Genomic DNA, 20,341 nt, shown 5'->3' with positions numbered 1-20,341 from the left:
TGTGTGTGTGTGTGTGTGCTGTTCTGAGGAGCGAAACACTGTGAATTCCATCATTTGAAGTCGTTTTGTGTTGGAGAATCTTCCCTTTTCAACCAGAACTCTGCTCAGTTCTGTTTCTTTAAAGCTGAAGTCGCCGGTCCTTCATGCGTGTGTCCTTATTCTATACATAGATATAGATATAGTGGAGTGTGGTGAAGCATTCACCACGGTTGGAGACGCTCTTCACGCTCTGCTACTGGAAAATGCTGATGCTTGTCGTGTCGCCATAATGGGCAGAAAGTCACAGATTTTCAGCTTTTACATTTCTGGGAGATCAGACACATAATAATTTCTCCCATAAAAGTGACGCCTGTCGGCGTCATGCTGTAAGCTCATCGGTCACGCTGTGAAAGGTCGTCTTAAATAGGGTTTGTAGGTCACATCGACTGAACTTACAGAAGTTTGCTTTGAAGGGATGTTTGAATGAATGGAAACTGGAGCATAGAATCACTTTGAGAAAAGTTGAGACCTAGGAAAGACCAAAAATTCACCTGTCTGTCTTCTTTTCGTCTGTCTTTTTAGAGCATTGCAGCCTTCAAGGTGACTCTGCGCGATGAAGGCGCGATCGCAGCGACCCTGGAGACGTCGGACCTGCAGGGGAACGCCACTGGCTACGCCGCTCAGATGTCGGGAGAACCTTGGATCAGCGTCGCCCAGTTCAAGAACTCCAGTGAGCCTCCACCGCTGGTTTTCAACACCTCGTTTCATGGCGTCTGCTACACTGTGGGCCTGCTGGTCAAACAAGAGAAGAGTTGGTCCAAACCCATGAAGACCGTCCCAGTCCTCACAAGTAAGAGAGTGGAGTGTTTCCTCTGAATCAGAAATAATTGAAATGGTCAGAATTCTTGGATTTAAGATCCCTCACTGGCTTCCAGGTTCAGCACAGGATCATGTTTGAAATGTCCCTGTTCAATGTTTTTGTGGTTTGTGGGCCAAGAAACATAACGATCACTATTTTTAAACTTATTATGAATAATTCACATTATTTTTAGGCCATACACTAGACGGACTTATCTGTGTTGACACTAGATACTACTACATGTTACTATGGGCGCTTTGCAAGGTCACCAAGTCAGAAAAGTCAAGATCTCACTTGTTAGTTTTGTGCGACTCTTTACTCTTTGTCACTGACATTATTCTACATTCAGAAGTGGCTGCAGGGGTTTTAATGGAGCCAAATGAGCCTTTCTGACAGCTGCTTGTGTCCCTTGCTGTCTTGTCCTCCAGGCTGTATTTGGAGAGGAGGACGCTTAGAGGAGCCTTGAGCCACAAGCTCACAAACAGCTCCCACTCCTTACTTTCTCACCGCTGCACTCACGGCTTTCTACTCTAATTATCTGTAGCTGCTCTCCTAACACCAAACCATCTGCCAACACCTGCCAGAACAAGTGCAACCACACTAAGACTGCATTTACACACACGCGCACACACATCTACTCACACTTTCACTTAAAGAAGCTGCACCTTTGTTGCAATATGCAGAGCTCAGTGGTTTACAGTGGGCCAAGCATCCAGCTCCCTGTAGCTGATACAGATACTTAAAATAAGAAATGCTGTGATCAGCGTCCAGGTGGTGCAAAGATAAAACACCAGAGATGTGGGTTTGCTCCATGGCCTGCTCGGTCATGTGCTCCTATGGGCTCCTGCTGCTCAGTGGGGGCTCCTTCATGGGGCAGGGCAGGATCTGGGGGGCGAGCGTGATCGTCCTCCTCCTGGAGAACACGTTGTATATATCTCACCCATATTTCAACAAAAAGGCAGGCGGCCCACATGTCGAAACATCCTTACTCTATGTCTTCACTGTACAGCGGTGAAGAATAAGTTGCACGCTGACTTTGTAGCTGGAGGCTCATTTGTATCCTTCTGTGTGTCCTTGTTGTGGTTGAAGTTTGACCTCTCACTGCCTTTTCCCCCCTCAGAGCCTCTTCCTGTGCGCGGCGCCCAAATAACGGACTATAAGGAGTCTCCAGAGACGGGGGTGGTGTTTGAAATCGACCCCCCGGTTCGTACCGTCTTCAGTCGAGTTAACATCAGCTACACCGAAGGACAAGACCGCCGCTCCATGCTCTACAAAGGTAACGAGCACGTGAAGTCCTCTGGAGCTCACAGATCGCCTGGTTTGCGGATTTATCACTGTGGTTTTGTCTCTCTGCTCATCGTTTGTAGATTTCTACAAGGGGAAGACGGTGTTCAAGCACTGGCTGTCGGGGATGTGTTACCGCAACATCACCTTCCAGCTGATCTCTGAGGCCACAGTGAACCAGAAAGTCCTGGTGCAACACAGCGACATCACCCACATGCCTCTGCATCACAGGACGGGTACTGAATAATAATAATAATAATAATAATCTTCATCATCTATCATCAATTCCAGAAAATCCTTGTTAAAAAGTTCAGTAAGATGCTTCTCTGCACCTGGTTTCCGGCGATTTCTCCACTCTGTGATTGTGTTGTTGAAAATGGTAAATAGTGATTAGTGGTTTAGTTAATGTCACCGCCCTCCGTGGTTAATAATCACAGCAGCTCCACGCTAATGACTGCAGCAGCAGACTGTGGCCGGCCCCCTGCTGGCTCCTGAATTATTGAAACCATAGAACTACCAGCAGACTCTATCACCCTGATCACTTCACACTGAAAGTGAAATCGTCTCCACTGCCATCTTTACAAACCTTTTCTCTGTCTGCTCTCTGGACATGATCGGCTTATTACAGATCCTTTTTTCCTCGTGAAGCTGCAGCACCACTGTCTCACTTATCAAATGGTGACATTGGAGAAGTTTAACCAGCAAATATTTAGTATTTCTACATAATAAAAGCCTTAATAGTTGAGTTTTTGTATTGTTTGTAACTAAAGCATTACTGATCCATTTGACTTGCTCATTCTTCCTCATATTTTCTTCTTGTTATATGTTCAGTGCCCAACCCGCCCCTCAACATTTCCCGTAAGATTGTCTACCTGAACCAGAGGTCGGAGCCAGGCGAAGCCCCAAACGGCGTCCTCACCGAGGGGAGCAACGGGAGCTCCCGAGCGTCCCGCCAGGCTCGGGAAGTCGCTCTGTTCGAGGAGCATGAGGAAGACCACGACCAACATGAGGCAGATGAAGACATGGAGTCTGTAGGAGCCACCACACTGGGCCCCTATAACCCGAGCCACAACATTACCCAGCCTCCGTTTGACTACAACCCCACCAATATCTACGTGAACACGACGGAGGGGGAGGCTGTCACTCAGCCTTACTGGCTCGACCCGACTGACGCGGTGCCGCCTGCAGATGGGGATGATGAGTTTGTTAACGCGGTGGTGCCAGAGTACGAGGACTCAAACGAGCCGGGCTCAGCCATGGGTTTGCCCTCTGAACCCTCCATCATGCCCACCAGGCTGCCCCCCATACTGCTGGAGCTGCGCTGGCTGTCGCCCAGACCCCCGACCGTCTATGATGGCTTCAACATCTACATCTACAGAGACGGTAAACACAGGCTGAATAAATTCAAACAATGGCAGTATTGATGACTCCAAGCCTTTGTTTGTTATTTATGGTATTTTCAAAGGTTTTTAGAGTCGGTTTAAGTCTTCCAAAGTGTTGACTACTTCCCCGTCTGTTGTCCAGGAAACTCCACAGAAACAGCCACCGTGGATGAAAACACTCATGAGTTCTTCACAGAGCTGACGGAGCCTGGAACCTACAGAGTTCTGGTCACCACGCTCAGCTCGCCTGGAGACTGTGAGGCCAGAGAAAGCACCGCTGACACGGGATTCACCTTCTACCTCAGTATGCACACACTGCTGTAAGTAAACCGGTCCAGGAATCAGTCTTGCATGACTTACAGATGTGTGTGTTGGTGTCCAGGTCCCAGTGGAGAGCTGCTGGAGGAGCCAAAGGAGCGTCCTCAGGCGGTCAGCGTGAGGCTGCTGGACTCCAGCACTGCAGCCGTGTCCTGGGCTCTGTCCTCAGAGAGCCACAACGGCAGCGTGGTGTCGGTGGTGTCCACTACCTGCCTCAAACCCAGCCTGAGCCAGAGGATGGAGAGCACGTACTGCAGCGAGGTAACCTGGAGCCTGGGGCCGGGGGTCTGCTGCTGAGGAGAGAGGAGCTCTCTCTCCTACGGCTGGGAGCGGAGTTTCGAAAGATGGCAAAGCAATCAGACACGAGCGAGTTTATAAGCTGTTTCTCTATGGAAGTGTGATCCTGCCACTCTCATGTCCCATTCTGATGTGGCAAAACAGAATCACAGGGTGCAGACAAGTGACGCCAACAACAGGAAATTAGCCAGTTTGTGTGTTTGATTCTACAGTTTATTAATATTAAAACATTGCAGATCTCACCGTTAGATTTCATAAAGTGATAAGCTGTTATCAAGAGCTGTGACATCTTGACCACAGAGCAGATTTTCGGGGTTAAATGGCTGGATGACATGAGCAGCAGATCATCATACGGCTCTCAGTGCTCAGCTCTGATTGGTCCATCACACCATTATCTTCTTCTTATGTTCCTTTCACTGTGTTGCATTTCACATTTAATGGAAAATGTGCAATTTAACTTACGTACTATCTGGCAGTAGGTAGTAGTTTCCACTCTGTTGCCATTGGTTACGTAGCCAAGGCAGTTGCTAGGCAGACGCAGAGTTCCTGTTAATGGGACTGTTTTTCTCAGTAGAATGTTTAAATATTTAACAACTTGATTTAATTCATCAATGTAATTAGTGAGATGGTTTAACTCTTGAAGTATCTGTATATGATGATATTCCTCTGTAATCACCTGCTGACTACACGAATGAAGCAAATGACTGAATTCGATGATATTTTCACAGGAAAACACAACGAGTGACATCATCACTAACCTGACCCCCGGGGCCCAGTACAGGGTGGTGGTCTATCACACCAACGGGCCCCTGATCAGCCCCCCGTCTGAGCCCGTCATCATCGATATAGGTGAGCCAGCGCACATTCACACGTGTTCACTCACTTCCCAGAGGACCAACTCACACTGTTTGTGTGCGTGTGTTGTTCAGAGCCCACAGGGGTTCGCGAGTTGGCCGTGTACCCCCTGAGCCCCACGGCAGTCATCCTGAGCTGGCAGCGTCCGTACCACGTGGCCTTCCGCAAATACGTCCTGCAGACCTTCTTCTTCAACCCCGTCACCTTCGCCTCAGAGTGGACCACCTACTACGAGATCGCAGCAACCGCCTCGGTCATCGCTTCCGTGGTAACACACTCATACCCGTACACTACACACACAGACACACACCGGCAGGATCCTGGCTGCTTGCGAGATTTATAGTGCTAATTATTCAGTGTTCAGTCTCTCTCGGCGTGGCTTTCTCTCTCACGTTCTCCTGCGATTTCCTCACACAGAGAGTTACCGACCTGCTGCCAGCTTGGTACTACAATTTCCGGGTTTCCATGGTGACGTGGGGCGACCCGCCGCTCAGATGCTGTGACAGCTCCACTGTGAGCTTCGTAACAGGTAACCAACCTGTCAGCGTCAGAGCCACTTCCGGTCTGCAGCTTATGTTTACGTTCGGGAGCGAAGTGACGACTTGAAAATGACGCGTTCAGGTTCCACACGTTCCTTGAATGCCGCATGATTCAGTCTCAGCTGAGTCATCGCTGCTTACGTCTGTCTGCATATTTAGCTTTTAACACCTTCAGTGCCACGCTCATCTGTTCACCAAGCACCAGAACAAGACGAGCTGCTGCTATTAAAAACTACATGCAAAGTCTGTATCGATTAAAGTAATTATGTGAAAATTTAAGATGTAGAGCATAAAATACTCTGAAGTGCTCTTGACATCCCATCATAACCTCTCCTCCTATTCCTCTTCCTCCTCTTCTGGTCTGCAGCTCCTGAGGCTCCTCACATCTCCTCGGTGGATTACTCCCACGGCGTGCTGTACGTGCGCTGGACCTACGGCGAGCTCTTCATCGACCTGTCGCACTCCAGGATGATGCACTGGCAGGTGGTGGCTGTGGGCAAGAAAGGCACTGAGAAGAGCTACACCGTCGACGTGAGTCCCCCCTCCGCTCGCCGTGTAGAGACTCTTGTATCCACTGGATGGCGTTTGGAAGAATGTTATGAGTATTGTTACGCGATACTCCAGTCACACAAATCTGATTCAAACGTGGACTTATGAAGTTCACTCTGTTGTTATGACAGGAATTACAGCGAGCAGATGATGGCGCCGTTTTCCGCTTCCCATCAGGAAGCGCATGGGCCTTTAGCAGCTTGTTAGACTGCAGTCAGGTGAAGCTGCTACTGATGATCTCCTCTGGGTCCAATTAACCACAGAAGGACGAGCTGCCGTCCTGACCAGCACCAGGCCCAACGTGTCTTCCCGTCTGTGAAGCCAATTATGTTCCAGCACACTGAGACCGAGCTCGTATAGTTAATTGAGGCCAAACTGCTCTCAGTGTTGTTGGGACTGCTTGAGCTCTAATTGGCCGTGAGTGATGGTGGACACAGACGCACATGGACCCAGTGAGCAGAGCAGTGGAGGAAGCCCTCGCCTGTTTGGGCTTTATTACAACATGGTCTTCTAAACCTAAACACCACAGTGATAGTTTAGCTTTAGAAGTTTATTTTAGTATGAAACTGGTGTCTAAATCACAAGCTGCAGGGTAGAGATTCTATTTTCAGCTCATTTTGTGCCCAGATTTCCTTCCCAGGATGTTGAAACAGGATCAAACGTCTGTGCAGAAACAAGCTGTCGACTTCTTGACGTTTATTTGACATTTTTCCCTATTTTCCCACCCAGACATGTTTGTGGTAATTCCCGCCTCTCTGCTGTTTTTCCCGACTTTTCAGGCTTGAAAGATCTGTTCCATTATGCATATTCACCTCAACCAGACTGTCAGACCAGGTGACTGAATGTTGAAAGCTTGTATACCAGAATAGTAACTGTGTGTGTGTGTGTGTGTGTTTGGTTCTGCACAGGTGACTCGTAACGTGATGCGGGCCAGCCTCCCTCTGCCTCCAGGAGACATCTACAACCTGACGGTGACGGCGTGCACGGAGCGCAGCAGGAACACCTCCATGCCCAACATCATCAAACTGGGTCAGCAGCTCCACCGCGCATCACTGCAGTTTGTGTCCATCTGCTTTAAGCATCATGTACTCCGCTCACAGCTGCACAGCTACAAAACTCCTCTCTCGCTATTTTCACCCTGAACGTTTTCACTTCCTCTTATGAGCCCGTGTCTGTTTCTTTTTGTTGGTTGAGCGGAGGAAGTCAGTGGGTTGCCAGATCTCCGCTCCACTTTCACACTTGTCCATTGTGCTTTTCGCTCAAATATTCCTCTTTGTTGTGTCACGCACAGAGCCGGCTCCTCCCAAAGCTCTGTACGCCGTCAACGCCACTCACTCGTCTGCGACACTGCTGTGGACCGAGGAGGGAGTGGTGGACTATTACCAGGTCCTGTGTCGAGCCAGCAGGCCCCGAAAAGAGCTAAAGGTAAAGAAATATGAAGTGAAACGCAACTATGAGACTGATCCTGAGTTGCTTTTGTTGTTGTCTGGCTGCTTTGATGAGTTTCAGTGTGTTAAAGTGGCTGTAGTGGCAAGTCGCTGCCCGTTTATGTCCTCACTTCTCGGATAAATGTTTGTCATGCACACAACGGTATTGTTTAATCAGAAAACACAAAATTACAAAGACAAGTGGGCCTTTGTGTTTTGCTAAATATATGATAAGGTTGCCAAAAAACAAATTACAACAGCGATGTCATACAAAATACCAATTAAACTAGAAATTGTGATTTTGATGAACGTTGTAACTCCTGATTATTTGGATGTTCACAGGGCTGGTCAGAAAGAGGCACAGTCGACCTGATGGTGGCTCTGTAACGACAAGACTGACCTGCCGCAATAAACTTGTGAAACATGTGGACTAGAAAACTAGAGAGTAGATCAAATAGAGAAGGATCTGTTGAGCTTTGTGGCACTCAGGGTGCCAGGAGGCCTTTCAGCCTCTCTTACTCTTCATCACATTAATGAACTGGAGGAGGATGACTCACATGTCGTGAAGGTGCTGAGGTTTCTTCCCTCCAGGGTTCCAAATGTTGTGACCGCAGATCTTTGTCTCCCGTCATGTTTGTCAGCACATCTGCGGTGTTAAAGCCGGGTTTACCCCGTGTGACCTCGCACGGGGACTTAAAGGACACTTTGTCTCACCCGGGTGTGTCTGTCGTCCCCTCCAGGCCCGCGAGCCCCAGACCGTCAGCTCCCATGTGGTGACCATCTCGGGTCTGATGCCCTCCACCACCTACAACTGCACCGTCACCAGCTTCAGCTACAGCACCGCCAGCAAGCCTGCGTACATTCCCGTCACCACTGTGGGTAGGTGGCGCTGTCCCCCTGTCCCTCCACAGAGCGTCCCACACAGGATTCAAGAGTCGTCAGATAACTGGGATATAATTTGACAGCTCTTCCTGTGTGTGTGTGTGTGTGTGTGTGTGTGGCTGCAGCTAAAGAGATGAACCCCAGCGTGGCAGCCATCTCCGCTCTGGCGGTCCTGAGCATCCTGCTCATCAGCCTGCTGGTTCTGTTCCTGCTCATCCTCCGCAAAAAGCACCTGCAGATGACCAGGTGAGCCACTTCCTATTTTTGAGCTCCATCACAAACCGCTTAGAGAGACCAACCAATGAGGTTGGAGAGACCAACCTCAATTTTGCAGCTTTTTTGGCAGGTCAAGTGTAGAGACGTTTAGATGTTCACTTGTTTCCTTTGCACGTCAACAAACAGGGCCTTGGGACCAAACTCCAACATGCTCTTGCTCTCTGAAAAATAATCTCATATTCTCCTTCGAGCCAAAGACACTTGACTGGTATTTAGGAAAATAAACATCTTCTGGTGTCATGAGGGAAACTCGCAAGCAAGCCCCTCATATATTATTTAGGTGATTGTTTACACCCAGCAGGGATTTCTATTAGCTTTACTGTGTGTGTGTGCTTTTCCCCACAGGCCAAAACAAATGCAAGCATGAACGCAGCCGTTTAATAAAGAGGCTTTTCACTTAACAGCATGTTTACGTTATATAATGTTTACATAAATGCGGATTAAATGTATTTATCTTTGATTTAATCAGCTCATTATTCCGTTTTCAGTTTCGAGCTCTGGTATTTTCTGCCCTCATACAGCTTCTCGCGCTTCCTCTATTTACTGATTCGTCATCAAATAACATTGACTTCTCTAATTCACTCCAAAAAGAAAATCTTCTCCTTTCTTTTTTGTAATTTTGTCAGATTATTTTAAGATGTTTCCAATACAAAGACACATCATTTGAGAGAATGAAGTGTCATTTTTGCTGATGTTTCGCTGCTCTAAGATTCATCACACAAAGCCCATTCAGGGGTGTGAAGGGTGTGAAGGGTGTGAAGGGTGAAGTGACACTAAATGTGGTTGACCTTGTGTTTCAGGGAGTGCGGCGCCGAGACGTTTGTCAATTTCGCCTCGTTTGAAAGAGACGGCAAGCTTCCCTACAACTGGTAGGAACTCACCTAGTTTGTTCTTTCATCTTCTAGTCAGTCAGAATGAAAGAGTTTAAACGCATCACCAGAGCTCCAAACCCGCAGCAGAGCAGCAGTGGGAGTGGAAGTGATCTGGTCTGGATGCTCTGCCTGAGACTGGAGACGCTGAAAATACCAAATCAGATCCAGATCAGCAGGTTTGGAGACAGATTAGGGATTTGACCCTTCAGTTTAAAAACAAATTGTAGCTCTAAATAGCGTAATGGATATGATGATGATGATGATGATGAGAGCTGGCACATTTTAGCTATGTTCACATTACAGCCCCAAATCTTATTTTGTGTGTGTATGTGTGTCTGTGTGTGTTTGTGTGTGTGGCAGAGCTGATCAGATTGAATCTACGGTGGGAAAAAGAAAAATGTTTCAGTTACAAATTGCAATTCTTGAGTGGTCACACTGATGCTAAATAGAGCATAAAGGTCTGGAATGTGAACATAGTTTTTGTTTCTGAGCGTCTGAAATGGGGCGTTTGAGGATTAAAGGGATTTATGGTAAAAAATCTGGCAGGCTTCCTCTCTCTCTCACTCGCCCATGTAGTGATGTGAGTGAATACTGTGGACGAAGCATCAGGCTCATTTATTTTTCTATTATTCAAAGGACAATGAAGAACTCCAAATGTCTGGTGAAGGATCTGTTTAGGAGACACTCTGTTTGTGTTCACGTCTGTCAGAGAAATTGACACAATCTGTCACCCATTTGCTATTTTTGTTTGCCATTTCTCTCACGATTGTATCAGTGGAAGAACATTCTGAGCCGCCCTCACCACTAGAGGGCACTGTAGATCAGAAATTAACAAAATCTCTAAAAACTAAAAGCAACAAGCCTCATCCATGAGGTCCCGACACATTCTTAAGAGATTTGTGTAGCGATTAATATAAGGGCTGAAAGCTGGTCAGTGAAGGCAGATCCTGGCTTCCACCTGCTGTCTTATTGACCTCCACCCCCATCACAAACAGCACATGTCCATCAAAGTGTCTTTTCCATGTGACGGCGTTGGCTCAAGTTTCTGTTGCTGTGAGTTGAGTATTCTGTATCAATGTGCATGTTAGCGTCCGCTGGTGTTAGAACTGTTACAGCAGTGTGGGTGCGACCAGAAAAGCTTTGGCTGCACTCGGAGGTCGCGTCCACACTGACGGGGTCACAAGCTTCTGTCCCGAATTAGCATCAACAAAAATGTCCCGTACGTTTTGACAGTTTAGCGTTGATTGATCCGTCTGGGATTAGAAGGTCAAAGATCGATTTTGTCTCCTCGTACTCTCTAATCGATCACTTGCTTAGTGTTTCAGTTTACACTTCTGAAACCATCCCAGTGACACGTCACAAGTACACCCTCTAAAGGACAACAGTGGAATTACAGCGCCAAGGCCTGCAAGTGGATGTGAAACTGATGATTGGGCGCTTTTCTCAGTCTTGGAATGTCCAGTGTGTTCAAAAAGTGAAAAGTAAGAGTAAAATAAAAGGTTCAAATTCAGCTTCTTTTCATACATCTTATTAATTAATTCATGCCGACGTCACTTCCATAGAAGCTGAACATCTGATTAGAATTGTCAGATGTCTTCAGATGTAGAATATGTCAGTTAACATACGTTAAAGCTGTAAACAAACCTCATACTACAAGACTGTGATCGTGTGAAGTGGGAATCAGGCCCCAAATCAACTTAACCCTCTTTAAATTTGTGCTGAGATTAATTTATTGAAATTGAGGAGGATGGAGAGCGTCTGGATTGTGTGACATTCAGTTTATACTGAAACACTAAATCGATACGTCAGTGGTCTTAAAAGATGCTATTACTTAGAAATCTTCATCATGTATCCAATCAGGAGCTGTGGTCTGAGTGAACACAGCCACAGTGTGAGACTGAGCAAACCCTGCGTCAGTGTGAACGCGGCCCGAGTCATCCAGACTGACGGGGACCGATGAGGTCCACACACACGCGTCGTTGAGGCGGCGGGGCGGCGCTCGCTCGGTTTGGACGTCACCGCTCGTCTCCCTCAGTGACTAAACGTGGACTTGTAGACGCGCTGGCTGACTGTTGCATTGTGGGGCAGAGTGATGTCAGAGCAACAGGCCTGCCATGCAAACTCACGCTCGGGGTGATGAAAGCAGACAGAGCGAGCATTGACCTGAGCTCTGCGGCAGCACAGGCGGCTTTTGTCCGCAGTGAAACAACAGGGTGACTCTCTGAAAGGCTGCATGATGCTTTAACTCTGTGTGGAGCACTAATTGTGAACCTCTCGATCGCTCTGTGCCACTTTACTAATGGAGCACCATGTTCTGTCCCCAACCTGTCGCCTCCTGGTGTGTTTATTTATTTTGTGTGTTTGTGTGTGTGTGTGTGTGTGTGTGTGTGTGTGTGTGCGCGCGTATGGGTGTGTGTGTGTGCGTTTCTGTTTTTTTTTGTTTGACCCCCTTCAGGCGAAGAAGCCTCTTTGCCTTCCTTACCCTCCTGCCATCCTGCCTTTGGACTGACTATCTTTTGGCTTTTTATATTAATCCTTGGTAAGTAAGCACTGTTGGCCAGAAACATCACTGCATCTCCGGGGGCATGTTTGACACCAGAATAACCTCAGGGGGGCGCCACCAGCTCACATTTACATCCCGGATCTCCTCGGATACAAACAATCTGAATCCAAATGAGACAAAGAGAAAAAACTTCCAACAAGGACACTGAAAAAGATGAGATAAAACTTTATTTATCCTAGAGGAAATTTGCCAGGAGTGGGATATGAACCCACGCCTCCATGTGGAGACCAGAAGACCCACATTGAGGAAGGACTTAACCTTGAGTCTGGCGCCTTAGACCGCTCGGCCATCCTGACATGTACAATCTATAGCAGGTCACAGAGATTATCTAAAATTCATATCTGGAACAAAATGTAAGGCAATAAATAGATTATGTGAAAGGTGTGAATGTGATTGACAGTCAGCGTAAGGTTACTGTGACACAATAGTAATCCATTTATTGGGCCATGATAATGTCCAGCTCCCAGTTTAGCTCCTTTATTTTGATTATAACCCAGTTGGTTCTTTGTGGTTATAAAAGCAAAAGATTCATCATTTAAAACTAAATTTTAAAAATGTTTAGTAAAGGAGTCCGGGATGTAATGTGACATGCTTCACACTGAGCCTGTTTGCATTAACGTGTTGTATGTAGTTTGGTTCTGACTAAACCATCACGCCATGTTTGTCTGTCTGCATGCCATCTTTCTTCTTCTCTTCTTCTTCTATCCGCTCTGTAGTCGTGCTCGTAGCTCGCTTACTTCCTGTTTGCTCTTAGAGGTTGCAGATGTTTGGTGCATGTTGAGGGTTAGAGATGCACTCACTGATTTTTGTGTCCAAGATCTTCAAATCCACACATTTCCTCCTTCAGTGTTCAGTCAGGGCTCATATTATTGATCAGTATTGGCTAAATGCGAACCAATCACCTTCATATTGGAAACCCTTATCAACACATACATTGATCTTCAGTCTAAACCACACTGAGCTGGGAGGAAATGTTGTTGGACACTCAAACTAAAATCAAGTGGTGTGCGTCTTTAAAGTAGCAGATTTATGTCCGGTATGTTAAGTTAAGAATGTTTAGGTGAAAGTTTGAACTGTGCACGTTTGCTATGTGACAAAGGCAGTTTAAGATGGACGACTGCGACCAAACAAGCATGAAGCTCCTGAAAGCTCTCAGCTGTTCTGCTCACGCTTGTTGGGGCTCGACCAATGTTTGGGTTGAATATCGGCCTTTAATCCCATTTTACTGAATATCAGCAAAAAAAATCAGATTATAAGAGTTCTTTAAACAGAAAATAGTGACTTTGGATACATTATTTAAAGTCTTGAGTTAGAAGCTATAATAGCATTTGAAATATTTTTGAATAATACTTAATTTTGACACTGGGGATATTATTGGTATTTGTTACTCACTAATGCTCCATTTCTCTGTATTCTTTAGCATTGAAACGTAGAATTTAGTCCCATAAACGTATCAAAGTTTGACACCCAAGGGCTTTGAAACCCACATCGGTCGAGCCAGACGTCACTTTTACACAGTAACTCAGTAACTCAGTAATTTATTAACTGGTGCACAGCTGGAGGTGAAGCTGAGCAGTGACGGTGTGAAACTCTGTTATACTTCTGATTCGCTCGTTGATTTTTGCCAGAAATGTGCAGATATGCTGAGTTATCTGCATCTCTGTTATTTTGTAGGAGCAAGACAGCTTTAAAGAAACGGAAGCTAACAAGGTAACACGACTGAATCTGGAAGGTGTGTGTGTGTGTGCGTGTGTGTGTGTGTATGTGCTTTAAAAAGCTGCATGTAACAAATCTAGCTAGCACTGCACTAACATAAGGGCAGGAGTCACCAGGTTCAGGTTTATCCTCCAGAGGCTCTAACGTTTAAACACACAGAGCGTTTGTTGAGTTTGTTTACCACTTTGTGGTGTGTAGTTAGTGTGAGTGTGTGTACTTCCTGTGTGTTGATGTGTCTCCTGTGTATTGATTCATCTGGATTCCTGTTGCAGCCCCGTGCAGCTGGACGACTTTGACGCCTACTTCAAAGAGATGGGCAAAGACTCCGCCTACAAGTTCTCCCTGCAGTTTGAGGTACGAGACAGAAAATATTTAACCTCATTTTGCTATTCAACAATCATCAATACATCCCTCATGTTCTCATTACATCAATTTATCAATATCACAGTTCAGAGTGAAATTAGGAAACAAAGTAAAAGTTGTCTCTTCTTTTCTGTCCTCTTTTGGTTTTCCAGGAATTGAAAAGTGTGGGCCTGGATCTCTCCCATGATGCAGCAGACCTGCCAGTGAACAGGCCCAAGAACCGATACACCAACATCCTCCCCTGTGCGTAGCTCACACACACTCCTGATACACTGAGAGAGAGAGAGACAGAGTGATCAAAGTGACTAAAGGAAACGTATCATGTTTGCTCTAGATGATTTCAGCCGCGTGAACCTGATCTCCATGCACAGCGACGAAGGGTTAGACTACATCAACGCCAACTACATACCTGTGAGTAACTCGCTTCTTATTAGTCGCACATGTCTGTGAAGGTTCTCAGTCATCCAGGTCCTGGTAGCCAAAGAAGGTTGATTGACAGTCAACTGGGCTTGGTAGTGACGACCTGAAGACGTTTCTACGCTCATCTGAGGGGCTTCTTCAGTTCTGACGGACCGGCGAGGGAACACAGGATTTGTTGTCAGGTACTGGGAGGCAGTGGCTCAGTGGGTAGTGCTTCCGCTTGGGAACCGGAGGGTCGCCAGTTCGAGCCCCTGCCGAGGTGCCCCTGAGCAAGGCACCGAACCCTCAATTGCTCCCCCCTCTGCGAAGGGTGGTAATGTAAGTCGCTTTGGATAAAAGCATCTGCCAAATGATCGTAATGTAATGTAATGTCAGGGTCATTGATACTCTTTCCTTGATATGGGCCATGAAACTTAGTTGAAAATAGCTGATACCACCCCCAGTCTGCACACAAATACCGACACACACCAGTTTGGACAATTTTAACCTTTTGTCATCTTAGAAACAGTGTATCCATGGACATAAACCACATTTGACCTGCTTTGTTTGGCTCATATTGGCCAAGGAAACACCTTGAAAGGTAGAATTTCAGGCACAGCAGCCACAGGAGCCAAGTATTCATTAGTGTACATTTACACAACATTGAAATTTTGGTCAAATATAGAGATATCACTTTCATTGTTTCAGGGTTATTTTGAGTGGACATTAAATTGGACTATGAATCCTATTTGAGACAGATTTAACAACAACCAAATTAGTCTAATGTAGACTGAGTACAACTTCTTGAAATGCGAAATTCTTAGCCGCTTGCAGGTTCCTAAGCAGCATGACTGGACCTACTTTTATTTTGAGTTGATGGTCTGATACTCCAGAGGGTCTCAGGAACTCAACAATGCATTGCAATTATTCTATTTTCATAACTTCATTCTGTTTCTTGACAATGTGGCAGTAAACATGTCGGTTCCCGTCTCCTCTCAGGGGTACAAGTATCCTAAAGAGTACATCGCCACCCAGGGGCCCCTGCCCGAGACCAGGAACGACTTCTGGAAGATGGTCCTGCAGCAGAAATCCCCCATCATTGTCATGCTGACACAATGCAACGAGCGGCGGAGGGTGAGTCCAGTTCTGCTGGTCTCCTGTGGGAGGAAACCTGAACCAACGCACAATGTGGAGGCTCAGATTTCCTGTCTTTCTTCCCCGCGTGCTATTTAGAGAAACATTTCATACTATAAACCTCCATCTTGGACAAAAGCCATGGTACAGTAAGTGTGTGAGTCATTATTGCTTTGTGTGTGTGTGCAGGTGAAGTGTGATCACTACTGGCCTTTCACCGACGAGCCTGTGATGTACGGAGAGATCAGCGTGGAAATGCTCTCCGAATCAGAATCACCGGAGTGGACCATCAGGAAATTCAGACTGGGATATGTGAGTATCAACGTGCACACACACACACACGCACACATGCAAACACACACACACACACAGACACAGACACAGACACACACAGGAGCTTTATCATTAGCTGTTAACCTGTATGACTACGTGTGCCGCCGCCCCTACAGGCCGACGAGTCTCAAGACGTCCTGCATCTCAACTACACGTCATGGCCCGACCACGGCGTCCCCACGGTCAACGCCATCGAGAGCATCCTGCAGTTCGTCCACATCGTCCGCCAGCAGGCCAACAGGACCAAAGAACCCATCATAGTCCACTGCAGGTGAGCAGGACTACAGGTGCATCCTCTCTGTACTGTAACAGACATCGTTAAGGAAGTCTAAGCCGCTTCAATACACAAACTTTAATAACTGTTACAAGGAACGAGCGGAACAAGTAATGCACTAATCTTGAGTATTGGTCCTGGATTTGGGGGTGTTTCTATCATTGCAATGTATTTCCGTTCATTTGCACCTAATGCAGTGACAGGTATAAAAGTGTCATGTCTATTACATCATTGGTTATATTTATGTGGAAAGCATTATGAATAGAAGAAGCGTTGTTTGTGTGTGTTGTCAGTGCTGGAGTCGGGAGGACGGGGACCTTCATCGCTCTGGACCGTCTGATGCAGCATATCAGAGAGCACGAGTTCGCCGACATCCTGGGAATGGTTTCTGAAATGCGCTCGCACCGCCTGTCCATGGTGCAGACTGAGGTGAGACGAGGAGTGGGACAATGAGAGAGACAGACACAGAGAGGAGGGAGTTGAGGAAGAGGAGCAGAGATGCGGAGTGGAAAGAAGCATAGAACTAAAACTCTCCATCATCATCATCATCTTCATCATCATCTCTCTTTCAGGAGCAGTACGTGTTCATCCACCAGTGCGTGCTGCTGATGTGGCAGAAGAAGAAGCAGCAGTCCATCACCAGTGACGTCATCTACGAGAACGCCAGCAAGACATAATGATGGCCGACGACGTGACGTCAGTGAGAGAAAACAAAAGATTACTATTGAAAAAATTGAAGGTAGAAAATGTTACTTCCTGTTCTGAAAGCGCTAAGGTCCCTTTTTGTTGTCTTGCAGGCTGTGAACACCCAACCTCCTGTGCTTCAGGCATCCATTCTCTGCAAGAGAGCCGCTTCATCGTCAGTATAAAAACACAACAGCAAAAGAAAAAATTAAACGTATTTGTTCTAATTGGTGTAAAGCATGGGATGGACTTTTGCCTTAAGGAGCCTTCACTGACTGACAACAACATTCAACCACAACCCTGCCCTCTGAACTGGACTTCTTCCATGCAGAGTTAAAGGGGTTGGAGCGCTAACGGGCGTCATTAAATGACTGGACATGGGACCCACACGTGCATCCATCCGTCCTCATTCCGACAACACGATGGGAAAACTGAGTCGCTCAGTCAGCAGTTTATCGTTTGTTTTTTAATCTCAGGATTAGCTGAAAAACCAGCAAGCACACTGGCCTCTTCTTCCTTTTCCTCCTCCTCCTCTTCTTTCTCCCACAGCTACAACATTTACATGTTCAGGTTTTTTTCCACAATGTTCACGTTTTCCTGTGTTTATGAACGCCGGGCTGTCGTCAGCAACGTTCCACACTGCCTCCCGTACTGTACATGGGACTAACATGTCAATTATTCAAAACACCAACTCCTCCAACATGCAAATTAACTGCCATGACTGCAGCACAGATGCTGCGGTACCAAGGAGCCCAGCAAGCATTTGACACGTTTGATCATTTGAAAAAAAAAGACCTAAAATGAGCTTTTCATTATTCCAAAGAAGAGAATAATTGTTTCCACATTGGATGCTGTCATCTTTGTTGTAGCTTGAATGTGTGGAAAGGTACGAATTTTAGCTTTGGGAGAATCAGAATGATATTTTGGCCCCACACTACACACAATCTACATCTAATTTGGCTCCAACGTCAAAATGTTTGCTGGGTCTGCACAAGAACTAAAGGGCACAAAGATGAAAAGATGAAGGGAATGTCTTTTTTGGGGTGGGGGGGGGAGAGATTATCGCCTCATGCTGCCAACTCTCATCGTACGCGGCTGGTTGACGAGAGGCCGGTTTAGAAGCTAGAGACTGTGGTTGTGGTTGTAGAGATGTAGTTTGGATTTGCACTGAGGCCTTGGAGCTGCTGACAGACAGAAGAAGGGACCGAGTTCCTGCTGCTGCTTCTGACTGTGGAAAACTTACTGTACAGCCATGTTTGCTTGGTATCTGTCCCGTCTGTGCACTCTGGGTTCTGAAGACGCAGAATATCATTCAACTATGAACGGAGAGGTTTTGTAATTCCATTGTGTTTTGAAAGAAAAACGCATGTTAGATAAATCGATCATATCTGGCACTCAAAGAGTAACACCAGCCGCCGCTCATCTGAACGTAGATGAACTCGATTTTGACAGAGATGGTAGAGTTGTCATCATGACATCGGCTGTCTGGCTTCCTCCTGCTGACGCTGGGAAAACGAACATATCGGCTGAGTGAATGTCCAGATTGGCCCTCAAACAGGATTTGATTTGTTTTTTTGGTTCAGACTTAGCTAATTGTTGCTGTGCACATTTGCACATTAACTCCAATTCATGACAATAAGAAAAAAAACTGCGAATCCGGAAAAACGACACCAGTACAGTAGAATTCCTTTGGAAAGTTCAATATAAAAACATGGGATATTGTCGCCTGTCTGAGCCCCATGATACTCACAACATCCCACTATCTTAACTTTGTGATTTAATTACTGGATTTAGCACAGTGAACCCCTAATTGGTTATTTATAATGATTCTTGGGAACATTTGGGGCACTAATACACAATCAGGGAGTGTTTACTTCAACACTTAAATTACCATGAAATTATACCAACATAATAACAAAAACAATTCACTGTTATTTTGGAGCCCCCTGGCGGTAGACGGGGAGTCCAGCAACAGCTACGGTACAGAATATTGTTGAGCCATTTTCTCAGCCAACCCTGTCTGCTCCTGCCACTACCGACTTCGACTTACCCAGTTATTTATTATCACTTTGTCCATATCCCATCCTGCTACTAGATGATTTGACTTGAATGGCAAAGGGCCGGATGACTTTAGAGATTGTGTCCTCACAGAGAGCGGCGAACGGACTTTAACCAAGGTCCAACTGTCTATTCAGGACTCGCAGGGTTTTGTCAAAATAATAACTCACCACAGGGGAGCTCGCAGTGTGCAGAGACATGGCGCGGGTTCATCCTCTGGGGAGCGTGAACGTGCTCCTGGAAATGTGCAATCTGCTGGTAGATTTTTATATTTTGTGTGCGATTCCGAAAAATTCAGTCACTACGTTTACATGCACTGAAAACTTAAGACGATGCGAATACATGAGCAGGATGAACAGGATGCTGCGGTGTGCCAAGTATCCACGGATACAGGGATGTTTGACTCTGTTTACATGCCTGGATAAACATTTACCTTCGACAGCGTAACTGAGGCATGTTAGTCCGAGTACGCTTACTGAGAGGTATGCCAATTTTTGATTGCTAACAACACATTAACAACAAATTGGAGGTGATAAAAAATGATTTACTGCCTTAATTGGAGTATAATTGAAGTCTTACTGTGCGTGTAAACGTCCTATTTCCTGACAGTTTGACTCGTCAGTGTTCTGTGCCGTTCACATTATTTTGGCCAGACCTTGTACTCAAGTTGAGAAGTTGTTCGCCTCTCTCAACATTGAAGTCCTCGGCAGTTTCTGGATCCAAGGGGCCAGCCGGAGAACAGGCTTGGTCGCCGCTCTTTCTTAAAATAGGTTACATTTCACTATTAGGTATCAGATGTACTGTACATACTACTACTGCTTAACTATTGTTTCTACTCGTCATGACAAAGTAAATCTTGTGGAAATGACTTTGTTACTTTTTAGGTTTTTTTTTTTTTTTTTTTTTAAATTGTTGTGTATGTGAATCATCGTTACCTGAAGCTAAGTTCTCTCGTTAGTTCAGTGGCTCATTCAGTGTGGAGATGATCGGCTGGATGTTCTCTGAAGGCTCTCTGGATGCTGAGGCGTGGACACACACACACACATACACACGCACGTCACTGGCCCGACGAAACAGAGAACCTGGAGACAATGTGCGACAGCTCAGCACTGTACACTCTTTTACAATTCTTTCTCTTGCTTAAAGTGTGTGTCCAGTCTAAACTTGTACGTCATTGGTGCCATTCTTGTGCATTGTGTCACTTAAAATCTGACAATGATTCGAGGTCATTGCTCAGAGTTTTACTGTGTGTGCGTGTTGGAACAAAATAAAATGTTGCAATTAAATCTGTGGTGATT

At 46.1% G+C, this 20,341-nt stretch overlaps 1 protein-coding gene and 1 non-coding gene across 2 annotated transcripts in view; one reads left to right on the top strand and one right to left on the bottom strand.

The window, feature by feature from the left end:
* The window catches only part of ptpro (protein tyrosine phosphatase receptor type O), a 33,206-nt gene extending 13,238 nt beyond the window's left edge, over window positions 1–19,968 (top strand). The window contains exons 2-27 of the mRNA XM_076160049.1: window positions 562–829; window positions 1,959–2,114; window positions 2,206–2,358; window positions 2,954–3,505; window positions 3,647–3,824; window positions 3,867–4,083; window positions 4,848–4,968; window positions 5,049–5,242; window positions 5,392–5,503; window positions 5,881–6,044; window positions 6,971–7,091; window positions 7,354–7,487; window positions 8,230–8,368; window positions 8,497–8,617; window positions 9,448–9,516; window positions 11,975–12,058; window positions 13,757–13,792; window positions 14,071–14,152; window positions 14,314–14,404; window positions 14,496–14,572; window positions 15,560–15,694; window positions 15,884–16,006; window positions 16,144–16,298; window positions 16,595–16,730; window positions 16,874–16,997; window positions 17,099–19,968. Of these exons, the coding sequence (XP_076016164.1) occupies window positions 562–829; window positions 1,959–2,114; window positions 2,206–2,358; window positions 2,954–3,505; window positions 3,647–3,824; window positions 3,867–4,083; window positions 4,848–4,968; window positions 5,049–5,242; window positions 5,392–5,503; window positions 5,881–6,044; window positions 6,971–7,091; window positions 7,354–7,487; window positions 8,230–8,368; window positions 8,497–8,617; window positions 9,448–9,516; window positions 11,975–12,058; window positions 13,757–13,792; window positions 14,071–14,152; window positions 14,314–14,404; window positions 14,496–14,572; window positions 15,560–15,694; window positions 15,884–16,006; window positions 16,144–16,298; window positions 16,595–16,730; window positions 16,874–16,978 (3,723 nt within the window). The 3' untranslated portion in view covers window positions 16,979–16,997; window positions 17,099–19,968. The remainder of the gene's footprint in view (window positions 1–561; window positions 830–1,958; window positions 2,115–2,205; window positions 2,359–2,953; window positions 3,506–3,646; window positions 3,825–3,866; window positions 4,084–4,847; window positions 4,969–5,048; window positions 5,243–5,391; window positions 5,504–5,880; window positions 6,045–6,970; window positions 7,092–7,353; window positions 7,488–8,229; window positions 8,369–8,496; window positions 8,618–9,447; window positions 9,517–11,974; window positions 12,059–13,756; window positions 13,793–14,070; window positions 14,153–14,313; window positions 14,405–14,495; window positions 14,573–15,559; window positions 15,695–15,883; window positions 16,007–16,143; window positions 16,299–16,594; window positions 16,731–16,873; window positions 16,998–17,098) is intronic.
* Window positions 12,270–12,378, bottom strand: trnal-caa (transfer RNA leucine (anticodon CAA)). Its single transcript has 2 exons — window positions 12,341–12,378; window positions 12,270–12,315 (listed from the first exon to the last, which is right to left on the bottom strand). It is a non-coding gene; the product is annotated as a tRNA-Leu (tRNA).
* Window positions 19,969–20,341: the final 373 nt, after the last annotated feature.

The sequence above is a fragment of the Genypterus blacodes genome, unplaced genomic scaffold, assembly GCF_046128005.1.
Source record: "Genypterus blacodes isolate CSIRO-AG114 ecotype Tasmania unplaced genomic scaffold, CSIRO-AGI_Gbla_v1 ptg000103l_1, whole genome shotgun sequence".
NCBI classification, from domain to species: domain Eukaryota; kingdom Metazoa; phylum Chordata; class Actinopteri; order Ophidiiformes; family Ophidiidae; genus Genypterus; species Genypterus blacodes.
Note: the sequence above shows the minus strand (reverse complement) of the source record. Positions and strands in the feature narration are given on the sequence as shown.